Source organism: Oreochromis aureus, linkage group 18 (genome assembly GCF_013358895.1).
Source record: "Oreochromis aureus strain Israel breed Guangdong linkage group 18, ZZ_aureus, whole genome shotgun sequence".
Lineage (NCBI taxonomy): Eukaryota > Metazoa > Chordata > Actinopteri > Cichliformes > Cichlidae > Oreochromis > Oreochromis aureus.
Genome location: NC_052959.1, coordinates 8,209,002 through 8,228,199, shown reverse-complemented (window position 1 = coordinate 8,228,199; position 19,198 = coordinate 8,209,002). Strand labels below are relative to the sequence as shown.

Below are 19,198 nucleotides of genomic sequence, written 5' to 3'. Positions count from 1 at the left end.
AAAATATTTATTTTTCTCTTTTCTTAAATTTAAGCTAAAACTATAAAGGATATTGTCAATGCTGATGATTCAATAAGACACGTTCTGTTATTTTTTTAAACACATCAGATTAGAGTTTTATTCCTGTCTCGTAGAATTTAAGCTATATAATTTTATTTTTATGTGCTCCAGATAAAAATATTTCTATATTTTTCATAGGCCTGTTTTTAAATTAGTGTTTGATGGATGTTAATGTTGCAAAATGGGTTGATAATGGTGATGTAAAAACAAAATATATTAACTTCAAGCTAACGCTGTTTCTTTTTGCCTGTTTGTGTGTGTGAGGAAAGAAGAATTTAAAGATGTGACACGTGTCTTCATGAGCCCTTATAACCTTATTAATAATACATAATAATATGTTAATATATTTTAGTTAAATACAAGCTAAAATCAGCTCTTCGCAATCATTGTGTTATTAACTATACCATGTAAAATACCGGTAAATAATATAATGTATTATTTTATCAGCGTTTATAAGCGACATTACTAACGCCATCGCAGTAAAATGCCATTGGGCAACGGCTCCTCTCCCTCGGCCTGTCAGCCAATCAGCTCTCACCGTTTATAACGTAACTCTGATTAGTCACGGGCTGTTGTGAATCGCAGGCCAGCGGCCCCACAATGCCAGGCGGGGGAGCCCCTTTCTCAGCAACACAGCACAGCATCACCGCCTCGCCTCGCTGAGAAAAAGGACAGGCAGGAGAGAAATGCAAAGGGATGTAAGATGGCAGAGCTACAAATGCTATTAGAGGAGGAAATCCCTGCCGGTAAAAGAGCGCTTGTGGAAAGCTACCAGAACCTGTCCCGGGTAGCGGAATACTGTGAAAACAATTATGTTCAGGTAAGAAACGCCTAAAAACCGCCTTTGCATATGGTGAATTTACTGGTTTATCACCGTCGTGTCTGCGGTGTTGTAGTGGGAGTGAGTGAAACCACAGGGGCAGGAAATGCTGGTCGGAACGAAAGCGACTATCAAATCGCTAGCTACACCGAGCGGTCTTTTCTCCCGGTACGCTGGTTTGAGCGGCCGCTCGGTGCCATGTCGGGCATGGCTGTGTTTCGTTATTCCTCTGGTTTCTTTTTTTAAAGGGTTTCCTCGGTGAGCTGAGAGCTGCTGGGGGCTTTTAGAGGGTGTGTCGTTGTTATGACTAAGTAGGTTGTCACTGACTGCATTCTGTGGTAGGTACCTGTGAAGGAGGCTAATCTCAAAACCGATTTTTTTTCTTCTTTTTCCCTCCCTACGTGACTAAAACCGCACGCTCACCGCACGTGAAGACGACATAACAGTATTATAAAACGAAAAAAAAGGCTCGAGCCTCCCCTTTAGTCGTTTAAAATACAAAGGCTAACAATTGTATGTACATTTTTGAAAATGTAATACTGTCACAGAGCGATTATTATAACACATTTATTCACTAGAAACTCACTAAAACTGTGGCATATTCACGATTTAGCCCTTCCCTTTAGCCATTAAGCACTGGATTTAAAGGCATTTCTCATCTGTGAGCTTTCTTGCCAGTTTATACATCACAAAGTAAACCAAGTGCTTAAAGACTTTACATGCAATTCGTCCAAGTCTATAAATGTGTAATGATCCTGATATAACGGTCTACTGCAAAACGTGGCTCCAGAGAATGTGTGTGTGGATCTTATAATGCCTGTGATTGCATGCATGGTGCAGGTTCATGAAAGGTGTGCCTGCTTGGTTTTTTGTGCTTATATTCACTAAATATTAATTCAAAAAATCAGTAAAGCATTGGGGCATCTGGCTAAATGAGGTATTAACAATAAACCTCAGCTGATAGTCTCCCACAGAGTGCATTGAGTAAATGTGAGGAATACTGGGAGCTGACATCAAAGCCCATCAGTGGCTTGAATGGTCTGGTGTGAACAGAAGACCACTTTGAACCAGAAACTGCGCTTGGCAATTTCTTCTTCACCGTGCTGCCGAGAAAGCCCACAGTAAAAGCACATCAGATCACTTTACCCCGGTTGTCATCAAAAATGCAATGTAGGTTAGACTGCTTGAATGCATGTTTCCTACTGATGGGCATACACGGTGTTGTGAGGCAACGCTTTCAGAGCTAGATCATGCAGGAAGCTATTATTCTGCAGATCAGTTGGACGGTTTGAGAGGAAATGGCATGCACCTGGTGGCAAACTTAGCTGCTTTAAGAAGCAGGAGCTTAGAGGCTTTAGTTTACAGACCAGGTGTCATATGTTGTAAAACAGGAATTTGGAGCACTCAGTAAATAATAATAGCAAAAAGACTGTCACATCATATTGATCCTTTTGATATTGATAAACTAAAGGAAATGAAAAACCAATTGTCATGGCGTCGCTGCAAATTTGGTTAGGTCGTGAAATATAAAGGTACTTCACATAAGAGCTCATCAAAAATACAAATCCCTGTTCATCCATCCATCTAAAAAACAAAACAAAAAAGGAATCCCTTTTTATTTATTTTTGATTAATGAAACATGTATTTCTAGTGGACAGTGAGGAACAAAGTGTTTTGTGGCACAACTGTTTTTAATGCAATGTCTGTGCTTAGCACTACTGAATGTTGCTCCTGTCAAAATCCCAGCACCACATGAAGCCAACAATAAACCATATAATCATATTTTGTGAGTCATCTGCAGAAAACACAGGGATGTTTTTTTGGAGCCAGCTGGTGTCACCCAGATAAGATTTACTATCTCCATGAATCATTTATGTGTAGGTGAATGAGACAAAGGCACTAAGGAATAACTCCGTGCACCAAGAGATTTGAAGTGTCATTTAAGTTCCACATTTTTATCAGGCCTTAATTTCAGAAAAATATCATAAGCATATATCTATATATATTTAATTTGAAAAAAGAGCAGCTCAGTTGACAGTCATTCTTTTGTATTTAACAAATACTTGGGACCTTTTTAAATAAATGTTTGAAAATGATTGTGTGCTAGTTTGATTCCCTTTTATTGCTGAGTTTGAAAGCCCTGGGCTGTTGCTTGGTTTATTTCCTACATCATGGCTGGAATATGAAAATGCACGCGCGTGTGTGGCTTTTCCCGAATAATGATTTCTTTAGGGACGTTAAAAACATTAGCTCAGAATCCTGCGTGCATGTAAACACACTTGACAAACGCAACAGGGAATGAAGGGGATTGAGAGTATTATGTAGGCCAACATAGCTTATCCTTATATTGTGCTGGGTAAAAATCAAACACGGAAAATGCTAATGTCTTCTGCCTTTTGCTCCCAAGTTGTCAAACCACGTTATCAGCTTGAATACAGTAGCTCTGCATGATCCCATGTGGACAGTTTTTAAAACTGCGTTCATAAACTCACACAGTCACCTGAAATGATGACGCTATCTAAAAAAACAAAATGCATGCCATGATATGTAAATCTACCCAGGTAGGCTGCAGGAAAGAGACACGAGTTTTATTCTTAGATCAGAAGCTGTTTGAAAAACCGTCACACACCAAACTGAAGAGAAGAAAGCAGGACTCAGTTTTTTTTAGTAACTTTCTAAGGTCTTTGTGTATTAAAATAGCATCTCTCGCAGTGAAATTGTTCTGGTTTTTACAAACCCACTGGTGTGTAAATTGTTCTGAACATTCAGGTTCTTAGTTTTGCTTCAGTGTATCGTTTGTGTATGCGTAACGCTAGCCCTGCCAACCCCCCAAACTACAACTCACTCGATACCCCTCTGACTCACAGTGTTTTTTGTTCATAACTCCTGAGGATATTCTTGTCTCAGTATTGTATTTCACTGAATTTGCTTTATTTTACCGCATTGTTAAGATAGGGGTCTTCCACATACCAAAAAAGGAATTCCAATTAGAGCCCCTACAAAAAGCCTTTTGTAAATTTAATACAAAATCCCAAAGAGAGTGGACAATGTGTATAAGGGAGATGTGTGTGTTTCCGTGCATTATTAGTTTTAAACCTCTTTGTGCTCGCTTCAAGCTCATGCAAGAATCACTACATATCCAAGCATTGTGCTAGCATTGCTTCACATGTTGTGTGTTAATAGCTCTGTGAGGTCTTTCAGTAGTCTGAACATCCAGTGGGTTATGTAAGTCAACCTTTCCCAACCTAAGGTATGAAAAACAGTTTCTGTGCTAGTGCTGACTAAACCCGCAGTGGGTCACAGGGCAGGTGGTTTGGTAGGTACAGCAGGTGGTCATGTTCAAAAGTACTGTCATGGTGTAGGTGTTTAACCTCTTGCTACCAAACACACGTCAAAAGGTGGTGGTTTGGAAACAGCTTGCCTGTGATAGCTGATGTCTATAGTCGCTGTACAGCCTACAACACAGCAGTGAATTGGCCTGAATGCTTATAAACCCTTTATTTAAAAAACTATAAACATTTGAAAAACATTTGCTTATCGTGATAAGTTTAGCCAATCAGCAGATCTGGAAACAGCTGCAGGCACCCTGATCTAAAACACAGCTTTAGGTGAAACTGTAGCATGGTGGCGGGACATTAGGTCATCACAGTGGCATCAGTGAATGTGTGACTCTGTAGGCACAGTTTGTAAATAGGGGTTGGACAGAATATCAATGTCAGCAAATCAAAATATTGATTATCATGATCTAATAATTAATGATAATTGATTAAAACATTCGTTGGCATTCTTGTAGTCTGCTAGGACAGGTGGAGCTTAGTCATGGAGATCATGACCTGAGGCAATCTTAAGTGTCACATTCCTGTTTTCGTTCACATTACAGAAGCAGAACGATATATTGTTAATAAGTCAGGTGTAGATTGTGTAGTAGTTGTAAGTTGTAGCCCTTCTGTGGTAGTTCGCTGTTGGAGTGCTTCAATGTGTGGCTGCATTCTCCCGTTTTGTTTCCAAACTATAAATATGTCCGTTCAGTCACATTGCTATTTAAAGGCATCCAGAAGCAGATGGTTTGCACAGCCGGGTGGAGATTTGGGAAATGTCCTGGCATTCCTGTTTTCTGGGCTCGAATCCCACTGTGCACCTGTCCCATGTTGCCCGTCGGAGTTGTTCGGACATTGTCCCAATTTCAGGCTGTGTAGTAGTCCACAAAGCATTTGCTTCACAGAATCACAAACTTTTCTCCTTCACTTCCCTTCAGATCTTAACAGGGCTTTGCAGTTTAAAAACAGCAAAGGGAGGATGGTCCTGTCAAATACTGTTCCCTGTAGAAAACCGCCCTCTCACTCTGCAGCTCACACAACTGATAGGAGAGGAACAATTACAGTACAGCATTTCGTCTTGACTTTTATGGACCTTACACCTTACTTTCTTCTGCCAAATTCTCCATTCCTTCCACCCACACACATTTCTACTGACTAGGTTTTTACATCAGTTTGTTCTTCTCCCTCTCCCTGCCAGGCTCAAGACAAGAAGAAGGCCCTGGAGGAGACCAAAGCCTACACCACTCAGTCTCTGGCCAGCGTGGCCTACCAGATCAATGCCTTAGCAAACAATGTGCTGCAGCTGCTGGATATTCAAGCCTCGCAACTACGACGCATGGAATCGTCCATCAACCACATCTCCCAGGTACACACCACAACAGATTCGGTATTTGTGCACGGGATTTGAATCATCAGCCTACAAGGTCAACTCTGATTTTAGCAGTCTAATCGCTGCTTTATCCATCAAATGAATAAAGATAGGTTTTTCCTCTCTAGATAAAAGTTATTCAAGTACAGTAAAATGCCACCCTCTGCTATTATTCAGTGTCATAATACCAAACTGCACAATGGCACATTCATGCATTATAAAGACTGACAGATATGGCGGGGGCATGGATCATGCTGGAGCTGCCAATCCTCCACAGTCCCTCATCAGTCCCGCTTGCTTCATCAGCAGTCCTCTCTCTCTCCGTCTCTGTTCCTCTGTGTGCACTTCATGCGGCCACCCTGCCTGTCAGCCATTGAATGTCCCGTCCCCTCCCTGTGCGCTTCATTGGGCCTGTCAGAATGAAGTGAAATCCTGACGCCAGCACTCTAGCTTGCATTTTCAGCTCCCACTTTACTCTGCAAACTGCGGAGTGGTAGCAGTCAGGTGCAGTCTCACAGCGGACAACCAAACACTATTCTCAATCCTTTAAAGGTGCTCAGTAGAGCTTTACTTCCCCTACTTGATGTTTCTGCTTCACACCCAATGGCACCCTTGACGTGCAGCAGCACAGAAGAGAAACTGTTGAGTCAGTACGTTCACCTGATCGTAACTGAGAAGCGACTTCTGCAGCCTTTTTTGACTTTTCATAGCTAGAAAAACACACATATCACCACTAGCTTGATTCTAGTAGTCACATGTTTTTCTTTCTGTATTGTTGAAGCTGTAAAAGCAAAGTGAGGCCATGCTTTTTATTCTGTTACATGTGAACATATCTGCCCTTTTTCACAACGCCATCAAAGCAAGCTTGTGCTATACATTTCAGAGAATTAGGTTTTTAATTTAAATTCTGTAATTTGATTTACAGGCAATCAAGACAGCTTCAAAAAGTTTCTTAGACAGGAAACCACAACAGCTTCTTATGAACAAGCTAACCGGTTATATTTTTTTTTAGTTTATGCAAGCTGCCTCGCTTGCGTGAAAATGTAATAGCAGTCTATAATACTGCATGCCTTCTCCATGGCTGCATTTATTTGACAACATGCATAAATTGAGTCCTTGGATCCAGAAGAACATCAGGATCTAGATCAGTTTGGAATACTTTCACCAAAACAGTGTTTCCCAATTTTTATTCCTTCACTGTGATATATATTCATGAAGATATGGTACAATGTTTTTTTGCAACGATAAAGAATCCTTCCAAAAATTTCTTGATTCAGATCAGTGTATGAATCGGCTCCAAAGGTAAATTTCTTCCAGGGTGGGGCATGCCACACCTCTGATAATCTTTTCATGCAAAATGGAAATGCAAAATTTAACCACAAATAAAGAAGCAAACAAAACCAGTCCCATAAACTCAATGATGGGGTGAATAAATGCATGCTCATGAAAACAAAGATGGGTTTAAATCTGCTTGAATCATTTAAAGGTTCAGGAAAAGATCATTAACTTTACATATACCCCATAATGGCTTTTCTCTCTACACAAAACGAATGTTTAACTTTGCTTTGCTGTGCCAGTTTATCAATTTATCTTTCTAGAAAGAAAATGTAGGGAAACGCTGCTGCCAAACCCATGTCTGATTTAAAAGGCCTCAGCAGAAAAGTCTTTGGCAGAAATATACAGTACAGGCTAATCCCTAAAATGCAAAGCAGCAGCATGTCTAATCAAAGGAGAAATCTGAATTAGAACCTAAATTAAATGGTTATGGCTAAAAATGGACACGCTTCCTTTTATTTTGTTGGAGATCTGAAACTCTACACTTTGGTTTCTTTTCCATTTTCACTCTGTCTTGTCTTTTCTTTCTGATTTATCTCTCAGTTCATTCCCCGAAATTGTCATCCATCAGCTCAATGACCCACTTGTGCCTTTTTCAGCTCCATTTCAGTTGGTCCAATCCTCTTAAGCACAGGATCAACTTCGCATTACTCTATATTGCAGTGTAAATTCAAAAGATTGTGGTGACACATTTATGGACACCTCTTTACCATAAAATATAGCATCGACAGTAAGAGTTGTTTGGATTTAGTTAATATCAAACTATACATGAAATCACTGATGTTTAAATTCATTGTTTACATGTCTTAAAACCATACTTGGTACAGACATTTCAGCTTGCTCAGTTGCTTTGCAGAGAATGATCATCTGCTTAAGAACAGATTTAATAGAATGACACCACTGTACAGCTCTGGCAGTGAGAGTTACCATCTGTACCATCTGTTTTCAAAAAACACACTCCACAGGGTTGAGCAGACAGGCAGATGTTTATTAAAGAGATTACAAAAGAAAATGAGATCGCAAAAGATCATGAAGGGCAGACAGCGCTGTCGTCACTCATTAGGTAACAGTTACGACTCGATGCATTTAGCAATGTACACACAGAGGAAATGCATACAGGGGAAAGTAGCTCTAAAGTGAAGTCTCCTTTTCTATTTCACCACTTTCTTCTCTTCTCAATCTCTTTTTAATTACTGTAAACCCCCCAGAATCAGCTTCTAGTGTCTAGTGCCTCTGTCTTGTCTGCCTCTCTCTCATTTCTGTGCCTCTCTGTCCTTCTGTTTTTTTCACTCTCTCTAATCTACACTGCACCTCAGCTCGCCTGTTACTGGCAGGAAATGGGCAGGTCTTTTTTGTAACTTCCCAGCTGAAGCTGGGCGTGTCACTTCAGTTTCCTCTCCTAAAGAAAGAGCCTACAATATCACACACACACACACACACACACACACACACACACACACACACACACACACACACACACACACACACACACACATATACAGATAAATAGATGATAGAGCTCAGAGACTTCATGTCAGGCACAGTGAGAGAGTAGCACAACTTGACAGTTCTTCTCAGATTTTGAGTCTCTTGGTTGGATAAGTGTTTAAAGATAATTCAATGAAGCTCTAAAACACATGTTATTCTTATAGTATATTTCTTTGTTTCCATTTGAAATGTATATGTACATAATATTTAATTCCCCTCTCATCCCGGTCTATCCTTCAAGCTCGGGTCCTCTACCAGAGGCCTAGGAGCTTAAGGGTCCTGCGCAGGATCTTAACTGTTCCTAGGACTGCGCTCTTTTGGACAGAGATCTGTTGTTGTTCCTGGGATTTGCTGGAGTTACTCGCCTAGCTTGGGAGTCACTGCACCTAGTGCTCCGATTACTACATGTTACCTTCACCCTCCACATCTCATCAAGCTCTTTTCTGAGCCTTTGGTACTTGGTACTATATATATATATGTGTGTGTGTGTATATATAAAAATAAAAATTGTTGTAACATTGTTGTTACTGAATTGCTTTAAACAGATGCTGACATTTTTTGTACAACTACATGTCCACTTTGCAGCTTTTGAATGGTGGTTGAAACTGTATTAAGCAATAGAAGCTGTTGATGGTGTAACAGTTTTAAATATAGATTATTCTGTACACAGTAGCCAAAAAATTGGTTGTGAACAGCGCACAGAACAGAGCTCGAAAGCTGTCAAATAACGGTAGTTCTCGCGTATTTCATTCACACATATTCTCTTTGAAAATAAGCCTCAAATTAAGTGTAATTGTCTTCAATTAAGTTGTTGTCAACACAGTTTTCACTGCAGTGCAGTATGATGGCTTAGAAGGTGAACCGAGCCTTCGCTTTGGGCGAAGGTTGGTGGTTTGATTCCCAGCTCATCCACTTGTTGATGTGTACTTTGGCACATCAACATAATTTCATCATAGTATAAATAAATGTAAAAGAATAAGAGCACATGGGTTCAGTTACAGAATCGTATTAGTAGCACTCCAACCCGTATCACCTCCATACATTAAAAGCAAATTTACAGGCCCACATTAGAAAACAGTAAGTGACCATATTATATTTTCCTCGAACAGACAGTGGACATCCATAAGGAGAAGGTGGCCCGCCGAGAAATCGGCATCCTGACCACAAACAAAAACACCTCTCGTACCCACAAGATCATCGCTCCGGGCAACATGGAGCGGCCGGTGCGCTACATTCGAAAGCCTATCGACTACACGCTGCTGGATGATGTAGGACACGGCGTCAAGGTAAGGAAAATTTTCTTCATTGTGTCAAAATAAAAGCCTTCTAACAAGGAGTAAGAGTAAAGTCATCTCTGCACTATTCCACCATAATTACTACTAAACTGTTGCATCTATCCATTACTTTGATAAATTGCCGTGTTTTCCCCCAGTAATCAATTTTGCCAGAGAGGAATACACATACTTAGTCAAGTTTACACCTGGTACTTGCATGTGAGCATCCTCACTGTCTGCATTCATAATTCATTCACACACTCCCACCCAGGCTGCGAGCTGATCAATACGCTGGCCTTTTAGTTGATTAAGCACGGAAACACTTCAGCCCATCCAAGAATAGCTGCACAGGCAAGAGTTTTTCATGCCCGGTAACAATTACCCAAGCTGCTAGTTATTAATCGTCTGTGTGTGTGTTTTTGAGGGAACTATCATGGCCAAGTGTTACTCACACCATCACACTCCCTTCAAACTGCAAAAAAAAAAGTAAAAATCTTTCAGTCTTTCTTCCGCCTCATTCTTCAGTTTTTTTATTCTCTCTCCCCATGATCCATCCTCTCCTCGCCCCTCTCTTCCTCTATTTCACAAGACTGTGTGTCTGTGCTTGTGTCAGCGTGCACACACAGTTATTCGCACTGATTGCTTGTGTCATAAATTTCCATAGTGCGTGTGTGTCAGTTGGCCTCTGTATCCCTTTCCCCTGGTCTGCCTCTGTTGAGATAGTGGCTGTCCGCTGATTTTCAAACATCCGCTGATTCAAATTCAAAAGCTAGTGTTTCTTCCTTTGAGAGCTGGCTCACACTGAGACCGATTTGGCATGGCCCACTATGCAAATTGAGCATCATTCAGGAATGATAGAAATGACAGATCTCTGCAGAAATCAGCACATTGTAGATGCAATCTTTTCTTTTTTTGTCCATCTGGAAATCTGCAAAAGGAAACAGCAGTTCGTGCTTCTAAGACTCGAGTCTACATTTGGATGAGCATTATGAATGTAATGAAGCTGACTTATTTTAACAAGGTTTAGATAATCAGTTTGGGCTTGTGAAATGCAGTTTTGGATTCAAAGCTCTCTGGCTGCTGGCTCCTTTTTAATTCTCTTCCTGGCTACTTGTGTATGTATGTAAAGGCGCTTATGAATGTGCATTTGTGCAAACAAGAGTGTATACAGTTTCTTTCCATGCACACATATATAAATCTGTGAACTGCTTAAAAGACTCGACCCAAGAGACGGCATCCCAGACAGAAAATATTTTTCAATATCAATTTTTTGTGTGTGGCCCGACTAAATATCTGCACACCTGAATGTGCCATAGGTGTGTCAGAGAAAGACTTGCACAGTATCCCCTGCACATCATTTTGCTGTACATGTATTAAATTACAATCAGGTGTTTGTGAAATATAACAGTAAGCAAGCCAGTGTGCGAGAGTTAGATTTAATTTTTTCGTGGGATTTTATTTGGTGACTCCTGAAGATAAAAAGTTAATTGACTTTTTCTTAACGTGTTAAGCAGGGAAACATTATCCAGGTTAGTTTTCCTCTCATATTTGACTTATGCTTAGTCACTGTGTCACTATTATTGTACTATAAGGATGAATGTCATTGGATATCAAGAAAGGATATCAAGATCTTAATGGTACCACTGCTCCTAGCAGTATGCTGTTGCTCATGGCACCTTGTCACTATATTTAGATTTAGACTTTAAAGTAGTTACTCAGTGACAGTAGCTCATTAGAAAAGAAGGAAAATGGCCTTGATTTTTTTTTTTAACTCCAACTCCAATCACTGATAAAAAACACTGTTCAGTAATTTTTTTTCTATGAAGTCAGAAAAATCATTATTGCAGATTTCTTTGAAATATTGTGATATAATTTTGATCCCTATTCACTACTGCTACAGCCGCCACACAGAAATACACTATATTCAGAGGTACATTAATGCAGGTGTGTGGGTATGTTTGTAATTTTGCTTTCCTGCATTTATGAGTCCGGGCTGTGTTCCTGCCGTGCTGGGAAATATTAGCAACTTATTAGCGCTCTGTCCTCACAGCCCATTTCCTCTTGGCTGAGGTGGATTCCCTCAAGCTTTTGAGGAGTGCTCATCCACCCCCTTCCCTTTTCTCCCCCACGTCCAGGGGAATTTATCCACGGATAGATGGGAAATCAGTCTCGAACTTGGAAAGACCCATTCATGCATGTGTGGACGACTGTGTTCAACCCCTCACCGTAATGGCTTTTTTTTGGCATTTCTGGCAGTTACCATGGTGATAGTTTTAGCCACATTACAGCCACTCAGAAACTCTGTTGTTATTTATGACCTCACACCACTTTACTACCCAGTTTTTTATTTTCCTGGTACGACACTTAAAACATGTAGCTCAGCCGCTCCTCGTTATTCATAGTGACTAGACACTAAAGTGACTCTTATTCTGATTACAGTCTGTAACACAGATCCAGATCCAGACATAGAGGGAACAAAACAAAATATAAACAGTATTTCCATGTCCTTTTTTTCAAATGTTTGTGTACAAAGTGGAACAAAAGGAAGCGATCTCTTCCTCTACATTGGTTAAAACCTAAATTGGGTTATTTGGTGCGACTTCTACTGCAGGCAGGTGTTCAAGTGAACATAGGAGTAACTGGCATTAAAGGCCAGCATTAATACTATATAATATTCAGATAAACATTCAATGTATTAATAATGTTTAAAAAACTTACAAATTTTCCCAAGTTGCCTTTTTTCCTCAGTTTTATATTATTGTAAATTGAACCTCCTTTATGCTGCTAGAATTTGGCTTATAATGAAGTATAGTTTGAACTAGAGATGGCACGATACCACTTTTTTATGTCCGATACCAATACCGATATCATAAATTTGGATATCTGCCGATACCGATATGAATCCGATATTGTGTGTTTTTTAATCAATAAAACTGTTTTTTTAATATCTTGCTGCATTTTGTGGCAAGATATTCATACTCAAGTTTAAATAAACAACAACACTAAAGCTATTCTGTTATACCTGTATGTAAAAAATACACTGCGCCCAAAATATTTCATAGTTCAGCAACACTGATCAATCTAATAAACTTAAACCTACTCCATCCTCCCTATTCTGGTATTTTAAAGAGTGCTTAGCAGAAATATTAAGCAACCTAACTAATAGGGTTGCAAACTCCTAGCAAAAAAAAATAGGGAACCACCCCCCACCCTCCATCTCATGATGCTTAATCGACGTAATCAACTTTAATTTGATGCAGTATGAAAAAAAAATGCACAGAAATCAATTATTTTTCAAGAATAATTAAATAGATTCAACATCTTTCTTTAACAGAATTGCAGAATTCACAGATGGTATCTTCCCAAAGGAAAAAGTACTATAGCTTACTAGGGTATATTAGACTTAAGAGTTACTATATACAGTAATGGACTTCTATACATTTTACATCAGATTAAAACTTTGGGTGTAAGATTCAGATAATTATTTATTAAAAGCTAGACATTTTAAATGAGAATAAGAAAGAAAAGTATGTCTTTGTACCCCCTTTTCCCTGTTAATGCCCTATCGGCCCCCCTGGCTAAACTTTGCTAGATCCGCCCCTGCACAGTTACTAGCCGTCAGCTACGTAGAAAAGGATCCTGGTGTAGAAAGTAATATTAAATAAATTCTAACAACAGCTTATCAAGCTTAAACGTGCTGCTGTTGTTCAGCCGCTGGTTTCCTCTTTCTGGTGCAAAGTGGGCCAAAAACAAAGAAGAGAGACGGACTCGCGACAGAAAAGCCGATCAGCTGATCATTGATCAGTTTCACGACTGAAGTAGCAGCAGGAGAGGGAGAGAGAGAGGCAGTCGCTCCATATATCGGTTGTTAAGCTTAACGTGGGAATGCTTTACAAACATTCAGAGATAAACTTACACACTTGCTTTACTTCTCTCTGGGATAACTTCCTCTGAGATGAAATGCTGGTTTGCTAGCGAGGCTCCAAATACACACAGCCGCTCTATCACATGAGCACACTGCTCTGACGTGCTACGGTTATGAGCCGAGTTATGCCGTGTCACAAGTTTTGTGAGGTGTTTTTTTGATATTTAATGGATCAGATTACATTTTTTATTTCTCGCCGATATCCGATCCAGTAATTTAGGTCAGTATCGGACCGATGCGTAATTTCGGATCGGTCCATCTCTAGTTTGAACAGTATTAAAATTGTAATTATAGATTCAGTGTGATGAGCAGTCTGTGACCTGGAAAATTAGTAGCACACACACAGTAGTGGTTCACAGTCTTTCCCACATAAAAGTCAGCTACTACTACTACTGTTGGGCTTAATGTGAAGCAGCTTAACCTGCAGTAATCACCTGAGCTATATGATTGGAATTCACTTTAAATAAAGATTGAGAAACGTAAGCAAAATCAGCACTTCATGATACGTTGTTTCAATATGTTTCTGTTTAAATAACACTGTGACGCTGGGTGTTAGGTGTGATTATTTGTGGATTGTGAAATGGTCTAAATACACTCAACTGTATTCATGTGAGAAAAAGGAGGCAAAGCCTTACTTCACACCAATACACTCCCTTCCTTTTTTCTTCTTGATTCTCTGTCAGCATCATGTAGTGTGGGTACAAAGTTACTGTTACCAGTCTTTAACCAATGAGCGTATCTTGTTTTTTGTCTTCTCTTTCTGCCTGCTTGCACTCAGTGGCTTAAGGCCAAGGTAAGAGATGCTTGTGTTTCTCCTCTTATTGTCCATAAATTGATGATGTTTAGAACCACAGTATCAAGGTGCACATGAAGCCATGAAACATGTCTTTCTACCTTTGAGACGCATAGAAAGAAGTACACCTTTAATCAATTACACATTTTTTTACAGTAAGAAACAAATCGGATTTGGTGCAAAGGCAGTCCAATAAAGCAGGATCAGTGTATATAATAAGATATTTAATGTGTATGTTGTATAATTAGATTTTACCCTGTTCCATTTTACAGTATCTCTTCATCCATTTATTACTATTAATCATACACTCTTTATGTAAGAGAATAGACACCTTCGTACTGGTGCTTTGTGTTTTCTCCATTCATACAGTACAGGTGAACCTCATCCGAGTTTGCTTGTTCATCATCGTTGAAATGACTCTTGAGAGTCAGGTTCATTGGTAGGAAAAGGGCTACGTTACAGAAAACCAGGCTTTTAACTTGCTTTTTTTTCTAGCAACATGGGAACAATGCGGCGGGACGAGGGGGGACCCTTTCAAGGACCAACCCACCTTCACAGAAACCTCCAAGCCCTCCCATGGCTGGTCGTGGTACCCTTGGGTAAGAACCTACAGTTTAACTTGTGTGGTGTAAGAGGTCGTGGTCCCATCTGGTCTCTGTTAAACTGGGGGCTTCCTGCCAAACCAGTGAAACATGCAATGCAGAGATATATTTTAGCAAACAGTTCAAATGTTTTTAGTTTCCCTATTCTTTATTTTATTCTATTATTTTCATGAAACTGAAAATGAACTCTACTTTCCTCTTTCCTGTGTTCACCTGACTCCAGACGTAACACTCCCTACAAAACGCTGGAGCCTGTGAAGCCCCCAGTGGTGCCAAATGACTACATGACGAGCCCGGCCCGACTCGGCAGCCAGCACAGCCCTGCGCGCACAGCTTCTCTCAATCAGAGACCCAGGACACACAGGTAGCACAGATCCATTTAAACTTTGTTTTCAATTGCTGTTTAACACGTCACAGCTCAACTACACGCAAATGGGGCACAAATGTTAAGTAGATGCATTCAAACCACTTGAGAGGAGTGAAATAAGCTGATGTAAACAAATATGTAAAGAAATGACCAGAGTATTTAAAACGTGTTAGATAAAGTGGGACATGCTGCAGTTTGTTTTCTGTAGGAATGGGGAGTAACTTTTTTGAGTGAGACTGACGAGGCCCTCTAACCTGGTGCAGATATGAAGACAATGTGAAAGGGCTGATTAGTGTTTTCTTATTTAAAAATGCTGCTTTTTACATCAGATAACCTTCCTGACACTAGGGAAACACCAGTGTTTTTTCAAATTGAAATCTCTGGTTACAAAAAAATGTGAAAAATTATTAGTAAAATTGGAATCAGCAGATAAGTCTTTTAAAAAATGAGATATTTACATTTCTTTATTAATTCCTTCAGTCTGTGCTTTTGACCTTTGGATCTCTTCCTTTTTTCTACATAAACTTTGGTTCTCTTCTACGTGCGCCGCAGCTTCTTCTCAGAAATCGAGATTGGTTGCCATAGTGACGGGCACATTGTTGCAGACAGAATGACATATGAGAGACTAATGATAGGATGTCAAACTTTGTTATGTAATTAAGTTTGTCTCACACATCTCTACTGATTGCCACGAACTCTCCCCTGGCTCTCCGTGCAGTGGCAGCAGTGGTGGCAGTGGTGGGAGGGAGAACAGTGGAGGCAGTGGAGTCGGTATCCCTCTAGCAGTTCCCACACCCTCTCCTCCCAGTATGGGGCAAGGTGAGTTCCCAGCGCTGCTGTCTCCTCGTCTCCTGCATGTGACTCTAAACTGAGCAAAGTTTTGCTTTAAATCTGGAATAAAAGTTGGGATTAGTAGCACAATAGATTTTTTTTCTTTTTTTAGAAAACTGACAGGATGTAGATTTACTCTTGTGTATTCTGTCACATTATAATAATGGAAAAAGTGCCACAGGCATATAGCCTTACTGAAAATGTATATTTCATAACCATGTTTTTCACCTTTTGCTCAAACCAGTATTAAATATATAGTAAAGAAACTGCTATGCAAGAAAATTCTGATCAAGGCCAGAAGGAAAACTGGGACACTGGGCACAGAGAGAGCAAGTGTAGTGGTGTGTTCAATAAAGTAAATTGAATATAAATGCTGCTCACACTGGCTCTCCTCTCTTTTAGTGGCCCCATCGTCAGCCTCCGTGCCCCAGGGCCCCGGCTTGGGTCCTATCCCCATGTCCCAGTTTGGCACCATCTCCCGCCAGATCTCCCGTCACAACTCTTCCACCACCTCCTCAGCCTCCATGGTGTCGGCCACTGGCACCTATCGCCGCGCACCCTCCGTCTCCTCCCAGCAGCCCCATCTCAACGGAGGCCCAACATACCCTCAGAACCCAGGTAATGTAGTTTTAACCCAGGTATTTGTCAAAGGACTCCTGAAGCACTTGGTGTTTAGAGATAATCTGCACAAATAGGTTTGGGAGCAAGAAGTTCACATCCCGTCCTAATATAATGAAGTACGCATTTAGAATTTGGCCGCTCATACTTCTGCGTTTGGTCCTCTTGGTCTAACAGCTATGTGGGCTAGCCTTTTCAGGGGCTAATGAAAATGAATGATGAACCGTAATAACAGAAGTCAGGGTTGTTGAATCCTCCCCACCTCTGCCCTGCTTCGCAGAGTGTTTCATTAGCTTTTCTAATTGAGTTATGACATTATTATTTTAGTCAGCTGGAGGAAGGTTCTTGTTCAGGGAGACCGGTGAGCAGGCAGAAGGCATTTCAGGGTAGAAAATGCTCGCAGCTGCAAGACGAGGGAAAACCCAGGACATAATGCATATTTTCTGTCAAATGAGGAGAATTTATTTTGGCAGGCTTCACTCTGAGCCATTCTCCTCTAATGGCTCCTCTCAAAGGACAAACTGTCTTTCTTGGCACAGAACACAGAAGGAGGAGGCTGTCTGTCTTGTCGAGAAGAGAGAGAGAGAGACAATGACACTGAGCCTGGTTCGCCACAGGCTTTAACTGAGACATTGCATAATCTTGATGATGTCTGCTGTGTAGTTGTTATAATTTTATGAAGCTTAAAGGTACGTTTAGACACGTGGTGGATGTTACAGAGGTTTAACAGCACAAAAAGCTGTTTCATTACGCGATGGAGCTCATTGATCTCACAGGGTGTAGCTGTGGATAGATGTGAAAGCGCGATGGAATATTAGGACATTACTTCAGCGAGGTTACAGACGCCCTCCCGATACATGTGATTTATGAGTCAGACCTGGCATGCCTGTGTGTGACATCATGTCTTTGAGTGAGGACAGCTGTGTTTTTCTGTTTGTCTGTAGGGTTAACTCTTACGATGAGACAGTGCAGCAAAAAGATGGATTTTTAAGGGGAATGTATGCAGGTTATATTGGTACAGGTTTTTTAAGTGAAGGGTGTAGGTGAGCCAAAATGCTGAACTGTATCCAAAAATGCTGCTCTAGTGAGCATTCCTGCAAATTCTTTGAGAAGCCGTATCTGTCTTCCTGAAGCGTTATCTTGCAGCTGTAGCTGTCATGTTTCTGGGTCTGCGTCGTGCTTTGCAGTTCTTTCACCGCGTTGAAAGCTGATTGCTAGCTGCAGCTTTTGCGTTTGATTTTTAAAACAGATGCTGATGAGGTAGATTCTCAGGCTGAGATTAGATGAAGGCCTGTTCGGCCCAGCTTGAAAATCGCAGCACAAAAGAACATTGATTGGAAATTTTCAAACGAGTTGCTCAGCAATGCTTTCTGTGCTATTTTTGCTTGCTCACAAGCTTTTTGTTGTCTCCCCTCCCCTCTTTCTTTTTCAACATGCTCAATTTGGATTTTCTCTTCTCTGTGATGCCCTTTTGCTCTTTTTTCTGTGTCTTCTGTCTTTCTCCCTGTCCAAACACCTCCGTTGCTCTCTGTCTCTCGGCTGCTCCTTCTGCCTGCCTGATTGTTGTGGCTCCAGTGTCTGTGGCTCCTCCGCCTCCTCCTCCTGTGGTCCAGCTGACCCCACAGATCCCCCTGACCGGCTTCGTGGCCAGAATGCAGGAGAGCAGTAAGTAGTAGAAAGCAGACAGAAACATGCACTTATGTGGTATACCTGCATGCACCGTTAAAGTTAGAAATGTAGACTGTACAAATACAGCCATGTGCAAAGTCACAGGTATAAACCTCATGTCCTTTTCCAAAACACTGGCATAAACAAAACAGCGTGCACAAAATTTACGCCACGTCACCAGTGCACTAGACAGGACTCTGAGCACGTTTCAGGACCCACACACTGCTACACTCACACTACCTTATCGCACTGGATGCAGGGCTGAGGGTGGAGCACCCTCAGATGTCTGTCTGTTGCCATGGTGATAGATCACTGAAAGCTCTCAGTCCTCTGAGGAGAGAAAATGTGACCCGCTGCTGCGTCCTGATTCACCAGCCGCTTGTCTGCAAAGACGCAGAGATCAAACTATCTGTGTATCCGTACTTCAATGAACCGAAGAACAGTTCTGCATGAGTCATGGAACGAAATGAACAATGGAGTTAGTGTGTGTAGTTTGCACTTTTTAAACTGGCCTTAAACTAATAATTATTGCTAAATCAGCTGGTGGCTTTTCTCTTTTTTTCTGGTGCACAGGCAGTGGCACGTTTTATCTTTCCACTACCAGCAACAAGGATTAATGTGCATGTGAAAGAAGAGCTGATTAGTTAGTTTGAACATTAATGACTTTGACTAAACAAAGAAAAAGTCTGCTGCTGCTAAAAAGAGGTCACCTCACAGAAAATACTGATGTT

At 40.8% G+C, this 19,198-nt stretch overlaps 1 protein-coding gene across 3 annotated transcripts in view; it reads left to right on the top strand.

Annotated features, from left to right (window-relative positions):
• The first annotated feature begins 651 nt into the window (after positions 1–651).
• The window catches only part of LOC116335247 (abl interactor 1-like), a 22,899-nt gene continuing 4,352 nt past the window's right edge, over positions 652–19,198 (top strand). For 2 of the 3 annotated variants that reach the window (XM_039602108.1, XM_031758888.2), the window contains exons 1-8: positions 652–880; positions 5,396–5,563; positions 9,499–9,675; positions 14,877–14,980; positions 15,207–15,347; positions 16,069–16,169; positions 16,584–16,799; positions 18,375–18,464. In XM_039602108.1, coding sequence (XP_039458042.1) covers positions 764–880; positions 5,396–5,563; positions 9,499–9,675; positions 14,877–14,980; positions 15,207–15,347; positions 16,069–16,169; positions 16,584–16,799; positions 18,375–18,464 — 1,114 coding nt within the window. In that variant the 5' untranslated portion in view covers positions 652–763. The remainder of the gene's footprint in view (positions 881–5,395; positions 5,564–9,498; positions 9,676–14,876; positions 14,981–15,206; positions 15,348–16,068; positions 16,170–16,583; positions 16,800–18,374; positions 18,465–19,198) is intronic. The other variant, XM_031758889.2, reaches the window with a different exon arrangement.